The sequence below is a fragment of the Benincasa hispida genome, chromosome 9 (assembly GCF_027475165.1).
Source record: "Benincasa hispida cultivar pf3 chromosome 9, pf3_genome.v1.1, whole genome shotgun sequence".
NCBI classification, from domain to species: domain Eukaryota; kingdom Viridiplantae; phylum Streptophyta; class Magnoliopsida; order Cucurbitales; family Cucurbitaceae; genus Benincasa; species Benincasa hispida.
In genome coordinates this window covers 10929979-10951565 of record NC_143486.1, presented here as the reverse complement: position 1 = coordinate 10951565, position 21587 = coordinate 10929979, and the positions used below count along the sequence as shown (strand labels likewise).

At 34.8% G+C, this 21587-nt stretch overlaps 1 protein-coding gene and 1 non-coding gene across 2 annotated transcripts; both read left to right on the top strand.

Annotated features, from left to right (window-relative positions):
* The first annotated feature begins 2095 nt into the window (after window positions 1–2095).
* On the top strand, window positions 2096–4351 carry LOC120086495 (deSI-like protein At4g17486). Its single transcript, XM_039043176.2, has 3 exons — window positions 2096–2524; window positions 3104–3391; window positions 3788–4351. Exons 1-3 carry the CDS (start codon window positions 2386–2388, stop codon window positions 4045–4047), a joined length of 687 nt encoding a protein of 228 aa, XP_038899104.1. The 5' UTR covers window positions 2096–2385; the 3' UTR covers window positions 4048–4351.
* A 16197-nt stretch (window positions 4352–20548) lies between these two features.
* Window positions 20549–20655, top strand: LOC120087378 (small nucleolar RNA R71). The gene has a single exon (XR_005484515.1). It is a non-coding gene; the product is annotated as a small nucleolar RNA R71 (small nucleolar RNA).
* Window positions 20656–21587: the final 932 nt, after the last annotated feature.

Sequence of the window (21587 nt, the reverse complement as noted above, 5' to 3'; positions counted from 1 at the left end):
ATTAATTTAAATAAATAAAACAATAATAATACAACTTGTTACCTAAAAGGTGTACTATTTCAAATAAATACATTTATTGATTTTGAATAAAAATAATTAAAAATAAAAAATAAAAGACAGAAATTTTTTTTCTGCGAAGATCTGATCCCAAACGGGATTTTTCAATTCCGACCTCGACTCCTCAAAATGAAAAATAGGATGGGGATGGAGATTAAAAGTCCTCACCAAAATGGAAATGGCTAGTGTATCACTGATCTTGTCCTACCCCATTGCGAACCTGATTTGAAAAATTAAAGAGTAGGAATGAAATTAAAAAAAAAAAAAAATAGAAAGCGGATATAGTTAGATTATTTATGAAACAAAAGAACATGATGAATAAAATGGAAATAGCATCGAAAGAGGACATGTACAATAAAATATTTTAAGCATCCACCTCAGCGATTACAAAATCCAACCAACTTACTCATATTACAAACTATAGTTCTTATCCCTTTTTTAAAAAATCATATCGAACGGCATAGATATTTATTATTAAAAAAAAGACAATAATGTCACACAATTTTTATTAGTCAATTTTTTCGACGCTATTATTTAAGAATGTGACGATTTAACGAAAGCATAGTTCAAGTGATATATAATACGTGTTAGTGACCAAAAGACACGTGATTTGAATCTTTTAATTTTCTTTGTACTCAAAGAAAATATGATATAATTATACATATAAAAAAATTAAATTAAAAATTTAAAAATACTAGGGACATATTTTTTTAATTAAACAATAAATGGAATAGGACGTATTCAAATATTTGATTTACTGATTAAAGACATATGTGTCTTAATTAATTCTTTTTTCATATAATAATTACAGGGATGGAAGATTGAAACTTTAATTTTAAAGAGGAAGATTATATTTAGGTTGAATTGAGAATTTAGTATATACAATTAAATTTTGTAACGATTTAGTATTTATGATTAAAAATTTCTTTAAAGTTGTAGACCGATAAATAGTGAAAAACTTAAACATATTTTTTAATTTGAGCGATTAAATATTTACATTTCAAAAATGGATATCTTATAGATTTTTTCAAGGATAAATACTAAAATATTACAAATATTATTTTGATAAATTATTACAAATATAAAACTTCAAAACTATGCGAACATACTAAAGTTAATTATTCAACGTTTGATGTATATAAGAGCTACAATATATACTATAACTTAGTCTAATTTAGAGTCTACGGTGCAACCAAAACGTAGTTCAACTAGTATAAAATATATAAAAAATTAGGAGTTAAATTAATTCTTGTTTCAAATAATTACATCAAATAAGTATTCTTTATCTATGTTTAAATCTCTTTTTTTTTCTTAAAAAAATATTTAAGGCCCTACATTTTAAGTTTTATTATCTTTCTTGTATTTTCAACATTTGTCCACTTTAGTCCCTAAAATTTTAGAACATATGTTTCTGATCTCTATACTCTTAAAAAATGTTTGTTGTTGTCCATTGGTTTCTATTTTATATTGTTTTAGTTTTTCCAACGACAAATCGTAACATTGCATATCTAAGCTCTAAATCACCCTTGTACATTAAAAAATACACCACTTTATTATGTACCATTTTGATCTAAATAGTTGTAATGAGACAAAGTACATAACTATCATATAATCATATCTCAATGTTAGATTGTAATTTTCCATATCTATATGGTTTACATTATACCCACACAAAAATTTTACCATTTTGACTCAAATAGTTATAACGGAGCAAATGACGTGATTGTTTGTTTAAACATATTTTCCTCATTAAATATGAAAAAATATATCGCTTCACATGTTACCTTCAATTCGAGTTGTAATGAAGGACAAGACAATAATAATGACAAATTGTAAGGACAAAATGGAGATGTAAATATACTCTTCATAATCGTCTATTTTATATAGATTATGCTGAAAAAATTTCTTTTTTTCCCTTTCTTTCTTTTTGACACATTTATTTTTTCTTTTTGGGATAATTAGAGATATAATTAGAGAAATGAGATTTATGCTAGTGATCAAATTATAGTATATATACTAAGCTAGCACGAGAAAATTAGGAGGGAGACAGCTAAAAAGCTCTCAGTGGCATTGATGTAATTTGAGCCCAAAACCAAGCCTGATGATATTCCCTCACCAAACTAGAATCATCCACGGTCCAGATCATATCTTCGGTGTTTAACAACGAGTCGCCGCCGGTGACGCCCGTTAGAATTGCAAACTAAGAAACAAGAGTTTCAATTCTTCCCCACAGATTTTGAATTTCAAATTTTCCATATCTCCAGGACTTCTCTCTGCATTTTTCGTACTCCATTTTTTGGGAGTTCTTGGCCATGAATTGAGATTGGAATGATGTTTTTGCTTAAGAAACCAATCGGAAAAACCACCAGAGGATCCGTGCCGGTTTACCTGAATGTGTATGATCTAACCGCGATCAATGGATACGCTTACTGGTTTGGCCTCGGCGTTTTCCATTCTGGAGTTCAAGGTCAGTAATGGCAGTAATTGCTTCCGTTTGATCTTCGTTTCCGGAGGCGTTTCGTGAGTTTTTCTGTTTTCTCTTGGCCGAAGCTCTAATGCTGCTTTAGCGTTTTTTTTCCTTCTTCGTGATCTTGCTAATTCGTTGATGCGATGCGATTTGCGACATTCTTTTGCTTGTTTTGATTTGTGTTTGGATAGGAAGAAGGTTTTAGTGACTGTTAATCGTGTGTACTGTGAATCGAGATGCATTCGGCTGTGAGAAAAATTGTTCTGATTAACAAAACGCTTCTTCATGAACTGTCTGCTCATATTACGGCCCGTTTTTGTATCGATTCAGCATCTTTTCTGTTAATTATACTACTGATTAAGCTATCGAACTTCGAGCATTTTCCGGCAGATGAGTAGATTATACATTTCTGATTTCGCCGCTATTTCCAGCTTTTCGTTTGAATGAACCAGCTCGTTTTCTTTTATAGTATGTTGATTTCGCAGTCGGTGCCGGTGGCGTTCTTATGCTCAATAGCAGATCCTTGAGTTGAATTTGCGGAACTCGATTTGACATTTTAGCTGTTGATTTCGATTGTAGTTCATGGTGTGGAATACGCATTCGGAGCTCACGAGTACTCAACAACAGGAATTTTTGAAGGAGTGCCGAAGCAATGCGATGGTTTTAGATTTAGGAAGACAGTTTTGGTAGGGAAAACAGATATGAAACCGACAGAGGTGAGAGCTTTAATGGAGGAACTTGCTCAAATCTACAAGGGAAATGCATACAATTTAATCACCAAAAATTGCAACCATTTTTGCAATGATGCTTGTATTAAGCTCACAGGGAATTCCATACCAAATTGGGTTAATCGCCTTGCTAGAATTGGTATGTAAGAAACTACCTCTTTCTTTTATCCATTTGTGGCTTGTTTAGTATATCAGATTCTTTTTCAGTTTCTGCATTTGTACTGATTTCAAGTTCATAAGAGACTAACATAATTTTCTGATGAATATGAACACAACCCAAATTGAGATTTGGAGTTCATTTTTTTCCTTGCTCGTGATAATATTGAAGTACTTTAGTAGCAAGATCATATTCATCATCAGCTTGCTTTGAAATTATTCGAGACCATCATAATTAGACCGACAGTGCAAAAGTACTCTGAATTTGTATCTAGTGACCATTGGCGTATACAAATTTTCGAATTGAAATTTTCCAGCTTGCTTGGTTTTGTGCCACCCCATTTTGAATCAATGGCTGTTCTCTTCTTTCCTTTTTCAGGCTTTCTTTGTAATTGTGTTCTACCAGTGACCTTAAATTCCACAAGAATCCGGCACCACAACAGAATTGAAGACAAGGTTATAACCATGGAAACGAAGAAGGAATTGACAAGTGAATCAACAAAAACTTCGAGTTCTAATTCCTCTTCATCTGCAACTTCTTCTCCTAGTTTGACGTTTCCCCGAGGAAGAAGTCGGACGAGACGAGCTCCTCCTCCATCTTCTCCATTGTTTTCTCATTCTTCGTCCTCGTCTTCATGAGGGATAGACATGATTGCAACCTCAGCTCGGATTTTTTTCTGTCATTTCCATTGGCATTGTTCAAAGAAGCTGAAAGAGTCACAGTTCTCATCTTGGAAGGTCAAATATTTCCAAGCCATGGATTTGTAAGCTTTCAATTCCCTTCTTTTGCCTCTTAATTGTTTTTTCTGTATTATTTCTACTTCTTTTCTTTTTGCATTCATCACATTTGAATGAATGCTTCCAAGGAACAATTCCAAGTTGTAAAAGTTAATACTATTGTGAAAGTTAAAATCACAATATATTCATATTGTCATAATTTAAATAATGTGTAGATTTTTGTTACTTGAAATTTAAGTAATCACAAATCTTCTTGTCAAAGTGAATGAGAAAATCATGGAGTATACCAACTTAAGATGATTGGACAAGTTACAATCAGCAGGAGACAAGCAACACATGTGAGTGGGAATTGAGTTTTCTTCTCACTTTTATTTATTTAGTTTAGGTCAAATATCAATTTACACCGTTAAACTTTAGTGATGGTATCATTTAAAACCTCACACTAAAAGTCGTTTTAATTTAAACCCTAAACTTTCAATCAATTTAGACATTCGATTAGTGATTTGGGGCTATTTTCACTAGACTCAATCTAAAATCAATTCAAAATTACCTAAATAAAAAAATTATTCTCCTAAAATTCTATCAAATTAGTCGGAAAAATTATCATATAATTTTCTCTAAACAAGTAGAAAAAAAAATAGAGGAAGAGCACTCAAATTTAATGAAAACCCTCCTTTACTAATGGAGTATCTAAATTAATTTATTGATACGAGTATTAATTTGAAATTTTAATTGATACAATGTTCAAAATTTGAGAGTATAAATCGAAATTTGTCATTTATTCTACTAATTTCCTCCTTTAGACCATATTTTTTAAGACATAATAGTAGATATAATATAAATAGTGATAAATTAGCATATAAAAAAAACAATATGTTGCATATATTCTCGGAATTTAAATATCTTGTTTCACATATTATTGGGAAAAAAACAATTAACCACATTTCGTACTTTTTGCTTTTGTGAAAACCCAAATTTAGTTAAGATGTCACTTCCGATAAAATAAATTGAATACCGAAAAAGGCTTGTCCCCGAATATTGTTTAAAGAAATTTTTACGGATAGAAAAATGTTAAATTATTTATAGAAATAATAAAAAAAGAAAAATATTGATAGATTTCTATCGACGTCTATCACATAGTAACAATGATAGACTTTTTTCAATATTTATTATCGAAAAATAAATTTTACTATTTTGTGTAAATAATTTTTCTTATTTTTCTATTTTTAAAAATTTCCTGATATTTAATATTTATAATCAAAATGCGCATAATGTTCCATTGGATTAAAATTTTGGTTTGATCATTAGAACTTTATCTACTTTCTATTAAATATTTAAAATTTGATCCATAAATATTTGAAAGTTTGAATATGGATCTATGAATCTTAAACTTTGATTTGTAATTTTTTTTTCTTTCAACTTTTTTTTTGGGCTAAAGGAACTTTTATCAAAACATTCACAAAAAAAGGCTACATCATATTTCCAATAAATTAGACATAGTATTTTGAAATGTGAATTAAAATATTATTTTGGTCTCATATATTTCAACTCTATTTTATTTTTTTTTCATTCTTTCTTGGCAAAAAAAAAAAAAGGAAAAGATGTTGTACTATAATTTAGAACTTTAGATGTTTAACTTTTTAGTGCCGAATCAAAAGGATGTGGTTGTCCTTGAGATGTTCAATTTGTCGAACGTTTAGTCTTCCATGGATGCTCCTTTTCAATCACTTTAGTCATATTTGAAGTTTTATTTGGAGCTACTCTTTTCAATCACTTTATTCATAATTTGGTAGAAAAGTGTAAGGATGAAACTTGACTAATCCCCAGTGTCTTGTATTCTTTCATGATATTATTTGTTCTAGTCTATGTGATTTTCCTATTCATTGATTTTTTACCATAGTTTGAAATTCTCCAATATCTTTTACCATAAAGAGAGTTTTCCTGGGTTTATCTTTCTTTGGTTTATGATTACGGATGTGATTCTCAATGTCTTTTACTACACGACTTTTTTCTTGGACTAGATTATATTTTCGATCAAATTCAACCTGTAGGTTTTGCTTGTCTAAGTTTTGGACTACAGTGGTAGAGCACTCTCATCCTTAATGACATCGCCAACTCTCATCCTTATACCACAATCCGGATGGGAGAAAACATACTTGACTTTTTAATGATAAATTTGTAATTTGAAAGAGTTATGATGTCAAAGTCAGAGTTCAAAATTTTAAAATGGGGAATAAGTAAGAAGTTTTAGTTTTAGACGAAGACACGTATCTCAAATTAAAATTAAGATCAAGTTCGAGTTTTAGATCCAAGTTATGATAATATATTTATAGAGAGTATGACATAAAGTTTACCGTTACCTCTTAAGATTGGGACGAGATGGATCTTTGCCTATCCTACATAAGTTTAGATTAGGAGGACAAATGATTAGTTGACATCTGGACTTATTTGATCCCAAATCCATTTGATCTTAGATTTATCTTTCTTAACTTTTTCTTGACCTTTGGCCTATTTTATCGGATACAAATTCACCCCATAAACGATATAACTATGTATAACGAATTTAGACATAGTTTAGTGAGTAAGATATGAAGGGATCCAATCCCAATGTGCAACGTAAGCACTTTGTGCCATTGAAATTCGATTTGGAAAAAACAGGAAAAACAGAGAAAAAAGAATAAACATATCAAACATCATGCTTTTTACAAATTTAAGGGGAAAAGTGACTATCTTTGAAGACAACCTCTTCAATCTTTTTCCATGGCAACTTTCTTACTATTCTTCAAGTGCTTGGACACTACCGTCAAATCTTTCTTGCTATCCTCCGACAAAGATTGGGTTTGTGAGAACCAATCTTTTGGAATACAAATGGAAGAAAAAAACTTTTCTAGAGAAACTCTCTTCTCAAATTTGTGTTGAGAGAATTGAGAGAATTCTTGAGATCTTGAGATTGTACTTCAGAGAATGATTTTCCATACTACAAAATAGAATATATTATTCTATTTAATGAAAAAGTGAGGAAAAGTTAATTAACTTCCCTTTAACTCACTTTTAACTCTCCTTAACCATGAGGAGTTAAAATTTAACGAAAGTTAAATTAAATCCTATTTAATTTAATTTAATAAATATTAACTAATCTAATTATTTAATTTTGTGTAAGTAAATATCATATATTTAATTAATATTACATTTGAATCATATCCAAATGTATTTCTCTTTCATAACCTATAGATTAAATATGAATTTCATTCATATTAAATTTTAACCTATAGTTTTAATATGAATCTCATTCATATTATTCAATATTTGAAATTATTCTAATATATTATTCTCTCATATTATATAGTTTAATTTTGAATCTCACTCAAAATTAACTTTATAATATAATGCATTTATATTAATGTATCATATATAATTAAAATTTAATTTCCTCATTATATAAATCTTATTCATATTAATTTAATATTTGAATTTTATTTAAACATTAATACTCTCATAATATATAGTTTAATTTTGAATCTAATTCAAAATAAACTTTATATTATTATGTATCTCCATACATTATATTAATTGTATTTTATACAATTAATACACATTCCTTTATTTAATTTGAACAATTCAATTTTATAGAAAAAAATAATTAATTCTTGTTTTACCCTTAGTGAGCTAGTAGGAGAACTTAATGGACCTATAAATTAGAAGCTCAAATGATTCGAGATTAATTAATTAGACTCTTTAATTAAATTTATCTACATTCATTAACTGTGGGTCACTCCATTAAAGGCCCATACCCGCACTCTTTGCACTATAAATATATTTTTGTGTTTATGGATATAACCAATCAACAACAAGTTAACCATTCACGAAATGTCTGTAATTACAGCTGGGTCAAATTACCACTTTACCCCTATAATGACATCTAACTTTTTAAGTACCATTGATCCCTCTAATGAACAATCAGTTTATAGTCTAACTATAAACTAAATCCCTCACTAGTTAGTGAAAGAGTGAGATATCATTGTTCAAGACCTGGAATCAGCCTTTAAGGGAGCAATTCATCTACTTACCCTAAAGAGGGGAAGAATTGAATTCAATCTTATGTAGCTATGTTCCCAGCTCCCTACTTGGATAAATCCCTAAAATGGTAGACTGATTGAGTCGGCGACTCGAGCCACTCTCACCCATACAAATCAAAAGACTGCCCTCATTGACAAGAGTTCATAATTCACTCAGGATTGTGATAACGAGCAGAAATGTACGTTATTACAGTGTTAAGTTATAAAACAATGTAGGATTGCGTGGATAAAAATATACAATATTGAGTCCAAAAGCATTAAGTTCACAATATGGCGATCGCATGCGTCCATCGCATTAAAACAGTTAACTTATATATTTTTGTGCAGAATATGCGTTGACGCAAGGCGGAAAATGCGATCTAAAGAAATCAACGGTCGAGCACATTAAGAGATTGCGTTAACGCAAGGCTATGCAATCATTTGCACTTGCGATTATCTACTCAAGAAGGTTGCCACATAGAGTCGGCGCATCATGGTGGGCGCATCTGGGTGAAAAGTATAATAAATCACGATGGGACAAAAAGCTGATGACGGTCGATTCTGAATTAAGTTGACAAGCCGTTAACAAACTACAGTAGCAAGTACACTCAACTTTTCGATGACAAATATTCGACGCATCAGACAGAGAATTAATGTCATCCCATCAGTACAATCATAAGAGAGAAGAAGCCTTTCACCCCGAAGCTCTATAAATACCAGAGGCCACTTTTAGTGAAGAAGTTCGCTCAGTTAGAGAATTTTCCTCTTAGATAGAAGTAGCCTTGTTCATACTTTTCTTTTACTTAGAAGGCGGAAGCGAGGGAAGTGAGATTGTACCGAGAGATCGTTCGGTGAACTTGGAAGAGTGCCAGAAGCGTGGAGATCAGAGAGAGGGCCAACTTCTGCAGAAGCAGGAACATTTTTTGAGCAGAATAGAATTAACACTGTAAAAGCCTTGGAAAACAAGGAATTGCTACTAGACTCTCTATCCTTACCTTCCATTGTCATTTTGTACTCTGAACTGATTTATAGAAATGGAATTTACATCTTTGTATCTATTCACTCTCTATACATTACGCATGAGTAGCTAAATCTGTCGAATGGGTTGAGAAGCACTTAGCTAGCATAACTGGGGATCTTTATTCTATGCGATTATCTTGTATTATGTATGCGTCATTCGCCCATTAGAGATACTCGGGAGGGTAGTCTAAGGATAGAATCTAGGCTTGGAAAAGTCAGGTTAGAATCTAGGCTCGGGAGAGTCAGATTAGAAACGCATAATCAAGAGAGAAGAGCTTAGGAATAAGCATTGTTTGCTATTAACGCATCACATGCATCCTAAAGATAGGTCATGATTGTATGTGGTCATCTTGTCCTAGTGTGCATCTTGCATCATCGCATAGGCAAGAAGTAGAGACTTAGGAATAAGCTCTATAGACATTATCGCATTCATCGCATGCATCCTAGAATTAGAAGCTATCGCATTTGCATTGAAAAATGATTTGCTGTCGCATTTGTGTAGCATGATTGCATAGTTTGAATGCATTCTCGGGAAATGCTAGCTAAAGACCATCTCAACCCGTTCCTCCGCATACTCAATGTATCTATCGCATAATCAATCTTTTCTCAAATCCGCCGCATTCTTTTCATACTTCAAACAATAAACCAACCAAACCATTAATTTATTTGTTACTGCAAGATGATCTTAAAAATTACTACCGCATATTGTTTTCCTTAGTCCCTAAGTTCGACCCTGGACTTACCAGGAAACTCAGTAGGATTTATACTTGGGTCTTGCTGAGAAAACTTGTTTGTACAACGCATTTTCCATCACCGTAATTCCTTTCATTGATTCACCGCATAAAATAACGCATCAAATTGAGGCCAAGTTACTATGGTCACTCTATAAAATGTTGATCTCTTTAGTCAATAGTGTTATAAAAAGAGATTAATTATTTCGTGGTCTGGTCTTATATAAACTCTTTGTACAGGATACCTCCACTCGTGATACGTTCATACCGTGCGATGAGATGAATAATGATTATAAGGTTATAATGCTTCATATTGTAGACTTTGAACTTTTCAACGTTAACAATACAACACAAATACACTTTAAGTTAAAGAAGGGATAGAGAATCAAGTCATGGTGCGTAATTTCTTGCTTCCTTCGACTCTAATGATCACTGCTTGACTATAGATATTGAACAATGGAGCTCCTCTTCTTCCACAAGAGACCAAGCTCTGACTAAGGTGTATTTATAGTCGAACGAGAAATATTTTTTTACAGAGTTTTCTTCTAAGAAATTTGGTGTTTCTGGTATATATTCTTGCATGGAGATTGCATGGTATTTATAGGCGTATGAGGATGACTTCTTTTCTCTCATTCATGATTGTGCTGAAAAGGTACATTAAATTTCATACCCTGACGCGTCGCCTGCAAACGCGTTAGAAGTTTATTGAATCTTCAACAAAGTTCTCTTATCAACCACCAACTCAATCTATGATTTGACTTCCACCGCCCATGTCCAATCATGCTTCATCGCCTAAAGTTACCGACTTAACTGGTTATGCGATCATGTGTTTGTCTCTGATAGTTCTTGTTTGACCGCATTAATGGGCGTTTTGCATTAAAATAATGTCATTAGCTCAAAATTTAGATAGATCAAACGTTGAAGATGTATGATCGCATACTTTGATTACTTATATGAATTCTTTAGCAAAAATTTCGTCATTTCAAAGTTTTTATTCTTTTAGATGAGAGAGATAAAAAAAACTTGTATTTCTATAAGTTATCAACTCGCATGTCTCCACATGAACATTTGGATTAATTTGTTTGTAACACTTACAACCCTTGAAGCTTCGCCGGAGAATTTTCAAAATTCAGAGGGTTTAGGGTTTTAGTAAAGCATAAAGAGCTTGGGTTGTTTGAGAAAAAGGGTTTAAATAGGTGAAGTAAGAATGGGAAAGGAAACTATGTGTCTTCTCGTAATTCAAGGTAATCATAACACTTCACGCAATAATAGTGATCTAATGGAATGCCAGGCGGTGCGTCTTTTCATCGACCTATGGTAGGATGACGTATCGTTCCCTCGCCTGCGAAGAGCCTTTTAGGGATGCATTGGGTTACAATTCCCACGTATCACCAAGCTCATTGCATCACTCATCGCCTTAGAAATCCTAATTTTCCTTTCCTAAATTTTGTTCAACTTTGGCTAGCAGTCATTGATCACAAAATAAGAAAGAAAAAAAACATAAACAAAGGAGCAATTAATTAAAAAGAACATGTAACAAAAACATAAAAGGATAAAAAAAAAAAAAAGAGGATATGATGCGCCCCTGAAAAAGATATTGCTTTATGGTGCAAGTGTTGGGGTTGATGCCCTAAATCTCGTAGAGTCCTGTAGTTTGTAAACACTTGTATGAACAAACATTTTAGTGATTAATAATATTTGATATTTTATTCACCCTGTCTATGAAATATATGATATTTTAGTTGCATTGACCACAAACCAATAAACTAACATCCATGGTTATCATTTTAACTTAAACATGTATGTGGAGACATGCAGGTGGATTGTGTTTAAGTGATAATCTAAATGGTTTGTAGTATATGGATAAGGCTGGATACCTTATCCTGGTGACACTATGAATATGGCCCGCTTTGTAGGTGTTACAAATGTTGTAAAGTGCTACAAATGATCTGATCCTGATCATTCATGTATTAGACATATGAGCGGGGATATTCTACACAAAGAAGTTTATATAAGACTAGACCACAAAATGTTTAGTCTCATTATATACGTCGTTCATAATTGAGACTTTCATTTCATTAGGATGACCGTAGGTAATATGACCTTAATCCTGAGTGAGTTGTGAACTCCTGCCTATAAGGGCAGTCTTTTGATTTTCATGGGTGAGAGTGGCCAGATCGCCGACTCAAAAAGCCTACCATTTTGGGGATTCGTCTAATTAGGGAGCTAGGAACTCAACTACACAAGATGGAATTCACTTTTTCCCCGAAGTAGGGATAAGTAGATAAATTGCTCCTTTAAGGATTGATTCTGGGTCTTGAACAATATGACGCCACACCCTCTCTTGGCCCGAGAGGGGTTTAGTTATAGTGGGACTATGATTTATTGTTCATTAGAGGGATCAGTGGTACTTAAGGAGTTAGATGCAACTACAGGGGCAAAATGATAATTTGGCCCAGCTGTACCGATGATGGAAAATTAGATGTCAATTACTCAACAACTAAAATTTCGTGGACGCAATATGTGATGCATGTTTTTAATGTATGCGTTGATTGTCATGCGTTGGAATGACTATGCGTTAACGAATGTATGCGATGACCATGCATTCTGTCACAAGTTTTCTTGCGCTCACGGTAAGTATAATGCGAACGCAAGTTTCTCGGATGATCCGAGGTCGAACTCAGGGACTTGTAGCTGGATGAATGGTAATGTGCATGCGGCGATTGAATAAAAGAATGGATGGGGAGGTTTCTAAGCTAACACTACTCCTACTCCTAGCTAACAGACAACGCAATGAGATTAAGAAAGAGAGGTAGATACACGACAACTCATGACATGAAACAAATGAATGGGAAAATAGATAAAATGTGGAGATGATTTCATTGTAACCCTTAAGAGTGACCGCAAAGGGAACCTTAGTCAACGCAAGCCATACGATCATGCTACACACACTAAAAGCCTAAATCTAGGACGTATGCAGTGGGTATGCATAAGTGTCGAGATGATCGCATACAACCACTATATCCTACTTCTTGGACATATATAATATCCTATCCATAGGGTGCATACGCTGTGTGAAAGTAAATGGAGCTTATCTCTAAGTTCCCCATTCTTGCTTATGCATTCCAATCCACTCTCTCGAGTCTTAGATTTGGGTTTTAGACTACTCTCTCAAGTATGCCTAAACGATGAATGATGCGCTCATAAGACAAGGTAACTACATGAACTTGGCTGACTTAAGATTATTCCTATCTCTAGTGAACAATAGCTTACATTGCTTAATGTGACCAACCACTTACCCTCTCAGGCAGTTAGTTGTTACTGACTTTACTCATAGACAAGTGTTGCGTCTGCCTATAAACAAGCATTGCTACAGCTTCACACTAAGCAAATAAGGTTTTCTCACACACTCACGCAACGCACACCTCTTGGTGGTTTGTTACATATTTCATATCTCTAATCCACATGACTAAGTATGCGATACTCTAGCAATCTCACTAAGTGATGCAATGAAAGTTAAAGATGCTAAGTAAAGAAGATGGAGATGGAGTTGAAGGAAACACAGAAATGCATTGAACACATCATGTATTAATTCCTTAATCACAAAATGTAATACAATACAATATAAGAAAAGAAGAGAAAATGAAATAACCGACTGGAAGCAATGACTTGCTTCCAGCGGATGTGCGTTAAGGCTGCCGATGGTGCCATGGATGGGCGGAGGAGCTGACTCTCTCGAGATCTAGCTCTGGTCGAAGGCTTCGGTCGTCACTCGGAATCGATGTAGGAGGTGAAGAACTCTCAAGCTTCTTCTCACGCATTTGTTTGGATCACAAGGATCCGCCTTAGGTGAACCTCAGGTGAAAACCTTAGATTCAACCTTGGGCGAAAACCCTGGATAAGTTGAAATTCTGCTTATCAACTTGTTTATATAGAGCCTGGATTACCGACAACATTAATGAACTACTCTGATTCTGATATTCGTGGTGTGTTTAGTCCTTTCTGAAGCTCTGCTGCTAATGGCGTGGTAGGTGAGATGTCAACATCATTTTTTTTTTATTTTTCTGAGAAATGCATTGATGCGTTCATTCTACCAACCTTGCGTTGATCCCTTTATCATGCATTATCGTATAGCCACAATCATTCTGTGACCGCATTCGCTTAATACTGCAACTCTACACGATGACCGCAATCGCTTGACGAGTGCAACTCCCATGCGATGGACACATGCGGCTGATTTCCGCAACATCCATACGTTGATTGAACGCATTCGCCTTTGCGATGGATAGTTTCTCCACATGCGGTTGTTTATGCAGTGGTCCGATTTTCGCATTTGCGTCCACTTCCTGCATTAGCTACAAAAATAGAACATTGAACACATAATAACGCATAATATTGGGTTAGCCGAGATTCTTCAGGGTGAACGACGCAAGCTCATTTTCTCATGAATTCCTAACATAATTGCCACATATTCTACTTATTAGCCCTCATAATTCTAAGTAAAAGGCCTAAGATGACATGCATTTCTGCATGTCATCATGTATTTACGAGAAATTTATGAAGGTCATCGTATTGTTGATTGGTTATATCCAATGGACACTGAAATATATCTGTAGTGCGAAGAGTGCAGCTGTCGATCTTTAGTGGAGTGTTTGGCAGTTAACGGATGGTATATAATGTGATTAAAGAGTTTAATCAGTTATTTACGTACCGTTAGAGCTTCAAGCTGCAGGTCCATAAGGTCCCCTTGGTAGCTCAATGGATTTAAGTTGAAAATCAGTTTTTGGGTTAATTTGAAATGTTCAAATTAATAAGAGGGAATTTTATTATATATGATATAATTAAATTAATTCAATTATATATGATATTATTGACATAATATATTTGATACATTATCATTTATTTAGAGGAATAAATATTTGAATGTGATTTAAATATATTTTCTATGAATAAGATTCATAGTTATTATATTTAATATAAATATTATTGATATTAAATGCTATAAAATAGAGAAAAATAACTATGGTTTATATATTGTATATGATGCAATATTAAAACTATAGGTTATAAATATAATATGATAAGTTAGTTATCATATTTATTTATAATTATTAGTTATTTGATAATTAACCTTTTTTCTCTATAACCACCCTTGGGTAGTTATTTAGTTTTGTGGCAAAAATTGGCATAAAATGAAATTTGTTTCATAATTCCAAAGAGAGACACGATATCATGATCGAGTAACTACACAATAGCTTTGAGAGCCTATGCGATAGACTCACTTCTCTAAACGATCAAGTGTTCTTGCTATACGATAGCTTTGTCTTCTACTCGATCGTCTTCCTCCTACAACTCCAAACTTCCCCTCTAACCAAAATTAGCTAGAGCCCACCACTCCTAGATTCTCACACCGAGAATACCAAGGTTACCGAGTGGTAGTGTCCTATTTGGTTCGAGTTTACTCGTTGTTGTTTGCTATTATTCGAGGAGAGTTCGTGACTTGTTCAATGCATTCGTGAACGAGTACGATCAATGGATTAACTTGAAAAACAATTCTTCAAAGGTATAATCTCTAAACTTTGTTTTTATTTCAAAAGCATACTGTAATTTAAGTTTTATGCATAATCTGTTCTTGTATGACTGTAAATGTATGCGTTCAATCATAATGGGATTTGGACGATCCTCTTCCGCTCAAAGGTTCTCTGTAAATAGAGTTCCTTCAGCAGGGACTCCTTATATCACATTACTTGGGTTTTCCCAAGTCCATGGAGGTATTTTCACGATTAAAATCACCTCCATAGTATGCGTTCAATCACAATGGGATTTGGACGATCCTCTTCCGCTCAAAGGTTCTCTGTAAATAGAGTTCCTTCAGCAGGGACTCCTTATATCACATTACTTGGGTTTTCCCAAGTCCATGGAGTTCGCGATTAAAATCACCTCCATAGTAGGGCTCGATCCTTTGTTCGTTCACCTTGAATGCGTTGGTCACATCTTTATTGACTAATTCTACCACTCCATGTGAGTAGACTTCGTTGATAATGAAAGGTTCTGACCAACGCGCTTTCAACTTCCGTGGAAAAAGATGCAGTCGAGAGTTAAAACAATAGTACTTTTTGGCCAATTTCAAAGTCTTTCTTATGAATGCATTGATCATGTCAATGCTTTGTTCATTCCTTGTAGATTTTGACATTCTCGTATGCCTGTGGCCTCCATTCATCTAGCTCCAACAACTGGAGCCTCCTTGTCTCCCATGTAGCTTTCAAGTTAAAATTGAGTTTTTTTGTAGCCCAAAATGCTTTGTGTTCAAGCACCAACGGCAAATGGAAAGTAGACCAGGGCATAGGGGGACATTTCTATAATAGTTTTATATGCAGTGTGATATGCCCATAACGCTTTGTCTAGTCTTTGTGCCCAATCTTTACGCGTCGGATTGAAAACTTTCTCAAGTATTGTCTTAATTTCCCCATTGGATATTTCAGCCTGGCCATTTGTCTGGGGGTGGTAAGCTATGGCTATTTTGTAGTAAACGTTGTATTTGATCAGAAGCTTGCCAATAATGTGATTGATGATGTATGCCTTCATCGCTTATAATAGCACACGAAATGCCAAAGCGAGTAAAGATGTTTCTCTGTAAAAATTTTGAGACAGTGATCGCATTATTTAAAGCACATGAGATTGCCTCTACCCACTTAGATACATAGTCAATAGCTAACAAGATGTAGTTATAGCCATTGGATGGCGAAAATGGACCCATATAATCGATCCCTTAAATATCAAATAATTTCACTTCCAGAATAACATTCATCGACATTTCATGCTTCTCTGAAATGTTCCCGGTGCACTGGCACCTATCACACTTCATGATATATTCGCGTGAATCCTTGAATAAGGTGGGCCAATAATATCCATTTTGTAGCACCCTTGTAGCTATACGTTGACTTCCAAAATGCCCACCGTAGGGCGATTCATGGCATTGATAGAGGATGCGTTGAAATGTTGTTTTGGGAACACATTACCTCAAAATTTGGTCAGGGCCTCTTTTGTAGGTTAGGCTCGTCTCAATAATAGAATTTTCAGTTGTGCATGAGCCTTTTTATTGTGATGTATATTCTTCGGGAAATTGTTTGCAGACTAGAAAATTGATGATGTCTGCATACCAGGGAAAGTACTCGTCGATCTTCAATAGAAATTCATCAGGGAAGGAGGCATTTACAGTAGGTTGAATGTAATCATTTTCATGATTTTCAATTCGCGATAGATGATCTGTGACTTTATTCTCTAGCCTTTTTCCGTCTATTATTTATGTATCAAACTCTTGAAGTAGTAGAACCCATCTGACCAGTCTTGTCTTTATATCTTTCTTTGTCATCAAGTATTTGATAGCTGAATGGTCTGTGTGGATGATGACCCTCGATTCCAACAGACAAGGTTTGAATTTTTCCATGGCAAAGATCACCACCAGCATCTCTTTGTCAGTAGTAGTGTAATTCTCCTGATTGCTATTAAGAGTCTTACTTTCGTATGCAATGGGATGAAGAACCTTTTTTATTCATTGAGCCAAAACTGCACCCATCGCATATCCACTGGTATCACACATTAGCTTAAATAGTTTTGTCCAATTGGGTGTAATCAGATCTGGAGCTGAGACTAGCGCATTCTTTAACTTTTCAAATGCGTTATGGCAACTAGCGTTAAAGTCAAAAGGTCTATCAACTTCAGTAACATGTTCAGTGGTCTGGCAATCTTTGAGAAATCTTTGACAAGTCTTCATATAACCCAACATGTCCTAGGAAAATTCTCAAAGTCTTCACATTTGTAGGTGGTAGTAACTTTTCAATGGCCTCAATTTTTGCTCAATCAACTTCTAGGCCGGATTTGGAAATTTTGTGTCCAAGAATAATTCCCTCAGTTACCATGAAATGACACTTCTCCCAATTCAAAATCAGATTCGTGTCTTCACACTTTGTTAGGATCTTTTCCAGATTTTCTAGACATACTTCGTATGTCCTTCCATAAACTAAAAAATCATCCATGAACATTTCTACAGAGTCCTCAAGGTAAAATGAAAAGATAGCCATTATGCACCTTTGAAAGATACTAAGGGCGTTGCATAGTCTGAAAAACATGCGTCGAAAGGCAAACGTCCCATACAAGCATGTGAAAGGTATTTTTTCTTGATCCTCAGGTGTGATCATTATTTGATTATACCTCGCGTATCCATCCAAAAAGCAAAAGTAGTCACTTCCCGATAACCTGTCTAGCATTTGGTCAATGAAGGGCAAGGGGAAATGATCCTTTTTTTATTGTCGCGTTGAGTTTTCGATGATCCATGCAAATTCTCCAACCGGTGACTGTGTACGTTGGTATTAATTTTTTGTTCTTATTGTGTACAATTGTCATGCCCCCTTTCATTGGAGCACATTGCACTGGGCTAACCCATGTGTTATCTGAAATGGGCAAAATAATTCCTGCATCTAACCATCTAATGATTTCCTTTTTGACTACTTCTTTCATCTTGGGTTCAACCTGCGTTGAGGTTCAACAAAGCCTTTCTATCCTTCTTCAATCATGATTTATGCATGCAGTAGGATGAACTTATACATTTAATGTCAGCAAGAGTCCACCATATTGCCTTAATGTACATCTTCAATACTTTTAGTAGGGTTGCTTCTTTTTCTTTGGAAAGTGTGGCTAATATAATAATTGGTAAGGTCTCATTCTGCCCAAGGAATGTATACTTAAAATGGGCAGGCAACATTTTCAATTCCAAAATTAGAGGTTGTTCAAGTGAGGACTTGTTCGTGCTTTTTCTCTCCTTTATTTTCAATTATTCATATTTTTTTTGGATTTTTGTCATCGCATAACATGATTCAACTGAAGGATGGTTTCTTCCTTCGATCCTATTTCTTCTTCAGTTCTCCAATCAAAGCTGCAGGGCCACTCTTCATCTGTATCACATGAACTTACTTCATCTGGATAGTTCATCACCTTAACGATGTTGAACTTCAGCTTTTGGCCATTGACATGCATTGCAATTTCTCCCTTATTTACACCGATTTGGGCTCTTCCAGTGGAGAGAAATGGTCGTCCCAAGATATGGGGACATCTTTATCTGCCTCATAATCAAGTATAATGAAGTTTGCAGGGAGGATAAATTTATCCAGTTTAACTAATACATCTTCTAGCTTCCCTTCTGGGTGCACGAGGTATCAATCTGCTAACTAAAGGGTAACTGTGGTGGGAGTAAGTTTTCCAATCTCCAATCATTTAAAAATTGACAAGGGCATCATATTTATGCTTGCTCATAGGTTGCATAGAGCATGGCCAATATAAATTTCGCCAATTGAACAAGGTATAGTAAAGCTCCTAGGGTCCCGCATCTTTGGAGGAATTATCGTATTGCAGTCTGGTGTTAGGGCCACCATCTCGTATTTACTTATGTTCCTTTTCTTGGACATGATGTCCTTTAGGAATGTAGCATAGGTAGGCATTTTCCCTATTGCTTCGATGAAAAGGATGTTAATGTGCAGTTGCTTCAGTATTCCAAGGAAACATTGGTATTGACTTTCATCATTTTTCTTCTTTTTCAGTCTTTTTGGAAATGGAGGCACTTGCAATTTCTGTGGTACTGTTGTCGTGGAAGTTGCAGAGGTAACTTCTCCCGATCCTTGTACTTCCTTAGTAACATCTTCATTGGACATACACTCTTTATCTTTTTTAGTTCCAGATTCTTCGTGCGATTTCCTTCTTACTGCATCTGTTGTGATACGTCCACTCCGTAAAGTTACCACCTAGCATTGTTTCTTGCCCTTGTCCCCCCCCTCCTCACCCCCACCCCCCATGTTGCGAGGAATCTCCGTGGTGCTTAGGAGTGTACCTTGTGGCCTATTTTTCAATTTGCTTGTGATTTGTCCCATTTGTACTTCAAGATTACGAATTGATGTTGCTTGGTTTTGGAGAGTTGTTTCATTCTTTTGTATGTATTCCTTCAAAAAGTTTTCTAAGGAAGAGGAGGTTGATGGTTGAGATGAGCTGGCTACTTAATGGTGCCCATTTAGTTTTTGATGAAACCCTGGTGGTCCGTCTCTTTGGGCATTGCGAGAGCGGGCTTGTGTTTGTTGTTTATTACCACCCCAAGAGAAATTGGGATGATTTCTTCAACCAGGATTATAAGTGTTGGAAAAAGGGTTATTTTTTATGAAGTAAACAAATTGTGGATTACGCAGGCATTCCTCAAAGGAATGAGGTTCTTCACAAAGGACACAACTTCCATTATTCATTTGGGCAATCGCGCTTACTTGCCTGCCTCTCATGCTAAACTTGGCCATGGTCATTGCCTGTAGAAAATTAGTCATTGTGCTCACCTATGTTTGTAGTGATGCGATAGCATCATTACTCTGGCTTCTGTTGTTCATTCTTGATCCATATTCATTTTCTTTCCAATCTTCATGGTTCTTTGAGATTTGATCAAGAATGTTTTTAGCTTCAATATATGTTTTGTCCAATAATCCACCTGCCACAACAGTGTTTACTGCAGATTGTGATCCTGAGTTTAGACCATAGTAGAAGATTTTCATCTGGAGACAGTCAAGAAGTCTGTTATGTGGACAATCCCTGACTAATCTCTTGAATCTCCCCCATGCATCATTGAGCGTTTCTTTTTCTTCCTGTTGAAAGTTTGTAATTAGCCTTCTTCTTTTTGCACTTTCCATTGGTGGAAAGTATTTTTTCATGAACTTCTCTACTACTTGTTTCCAAGATATTATTTCAAGTGAGTATGCTCACTTTCTAGCATCATTGCATAGTGAAAATGGGAATAATGTGAGTCATACTTCCTCTGGGGTGATGTTTAGAAATACAAAGGTGTTGCGAATTTCGATAAAAATTCTCACATAGGCATGGGGATCTTCACCATACCTTCCCCCAAATTGACCTATCATCTAAATCATTTGAAGCATTACAAGCTTCATTTCGAATCTTGATGCGTTTAAGGTTGGTTGCATGATTCCCAGTGAGAAATCATACAAGTTGAGTGACACATAGTCCCTAATGGGTTTATTGCCATCATTTGCCAATAGAATGAGGTTGGCAAGTGCTTCATCATCATTATTGTTCATTACTCATGGCACTTTCGGATGATTTTTCTGTTCTGCCATCCTTCAAGCTCTATTCAATTGTCTCCTTCTGTTAGCTCTCTGTCTTCTGCGAAAAGTCCTCTTGATTTTTGGGTCGTATGCAAGCTCAGGCGTAGACTCTTCGCTCATATAATGTTTGTACCTTTCTCGCAGTCAAGGTACAACACTCCAGAAATTCAAGGCCTGTAAAGATCAATAAGAATAGTTTTAGCACACTTTGTTACCGCAATCCCTGACAACGGCGCCAAAAACTTGATACGTTCATACTATGCTATGAGATGAATAATGATTATGAGGTTATAAAGTTTTTTTTTACTTGGTAGAACCCAAGTGCAAGTTCAACCAGGGTCCTGGTAAGTCCACGGTCGAACTTAGAGATTGCTTACAAGTGTACGATGAAACTAATACTCCAATCTTAATGCAAATGAAATGTTCATGCAAACTATATGGTTATAAGTGAAACAATGTGAGGGTGGTTGTTGGATACTGATATGCGA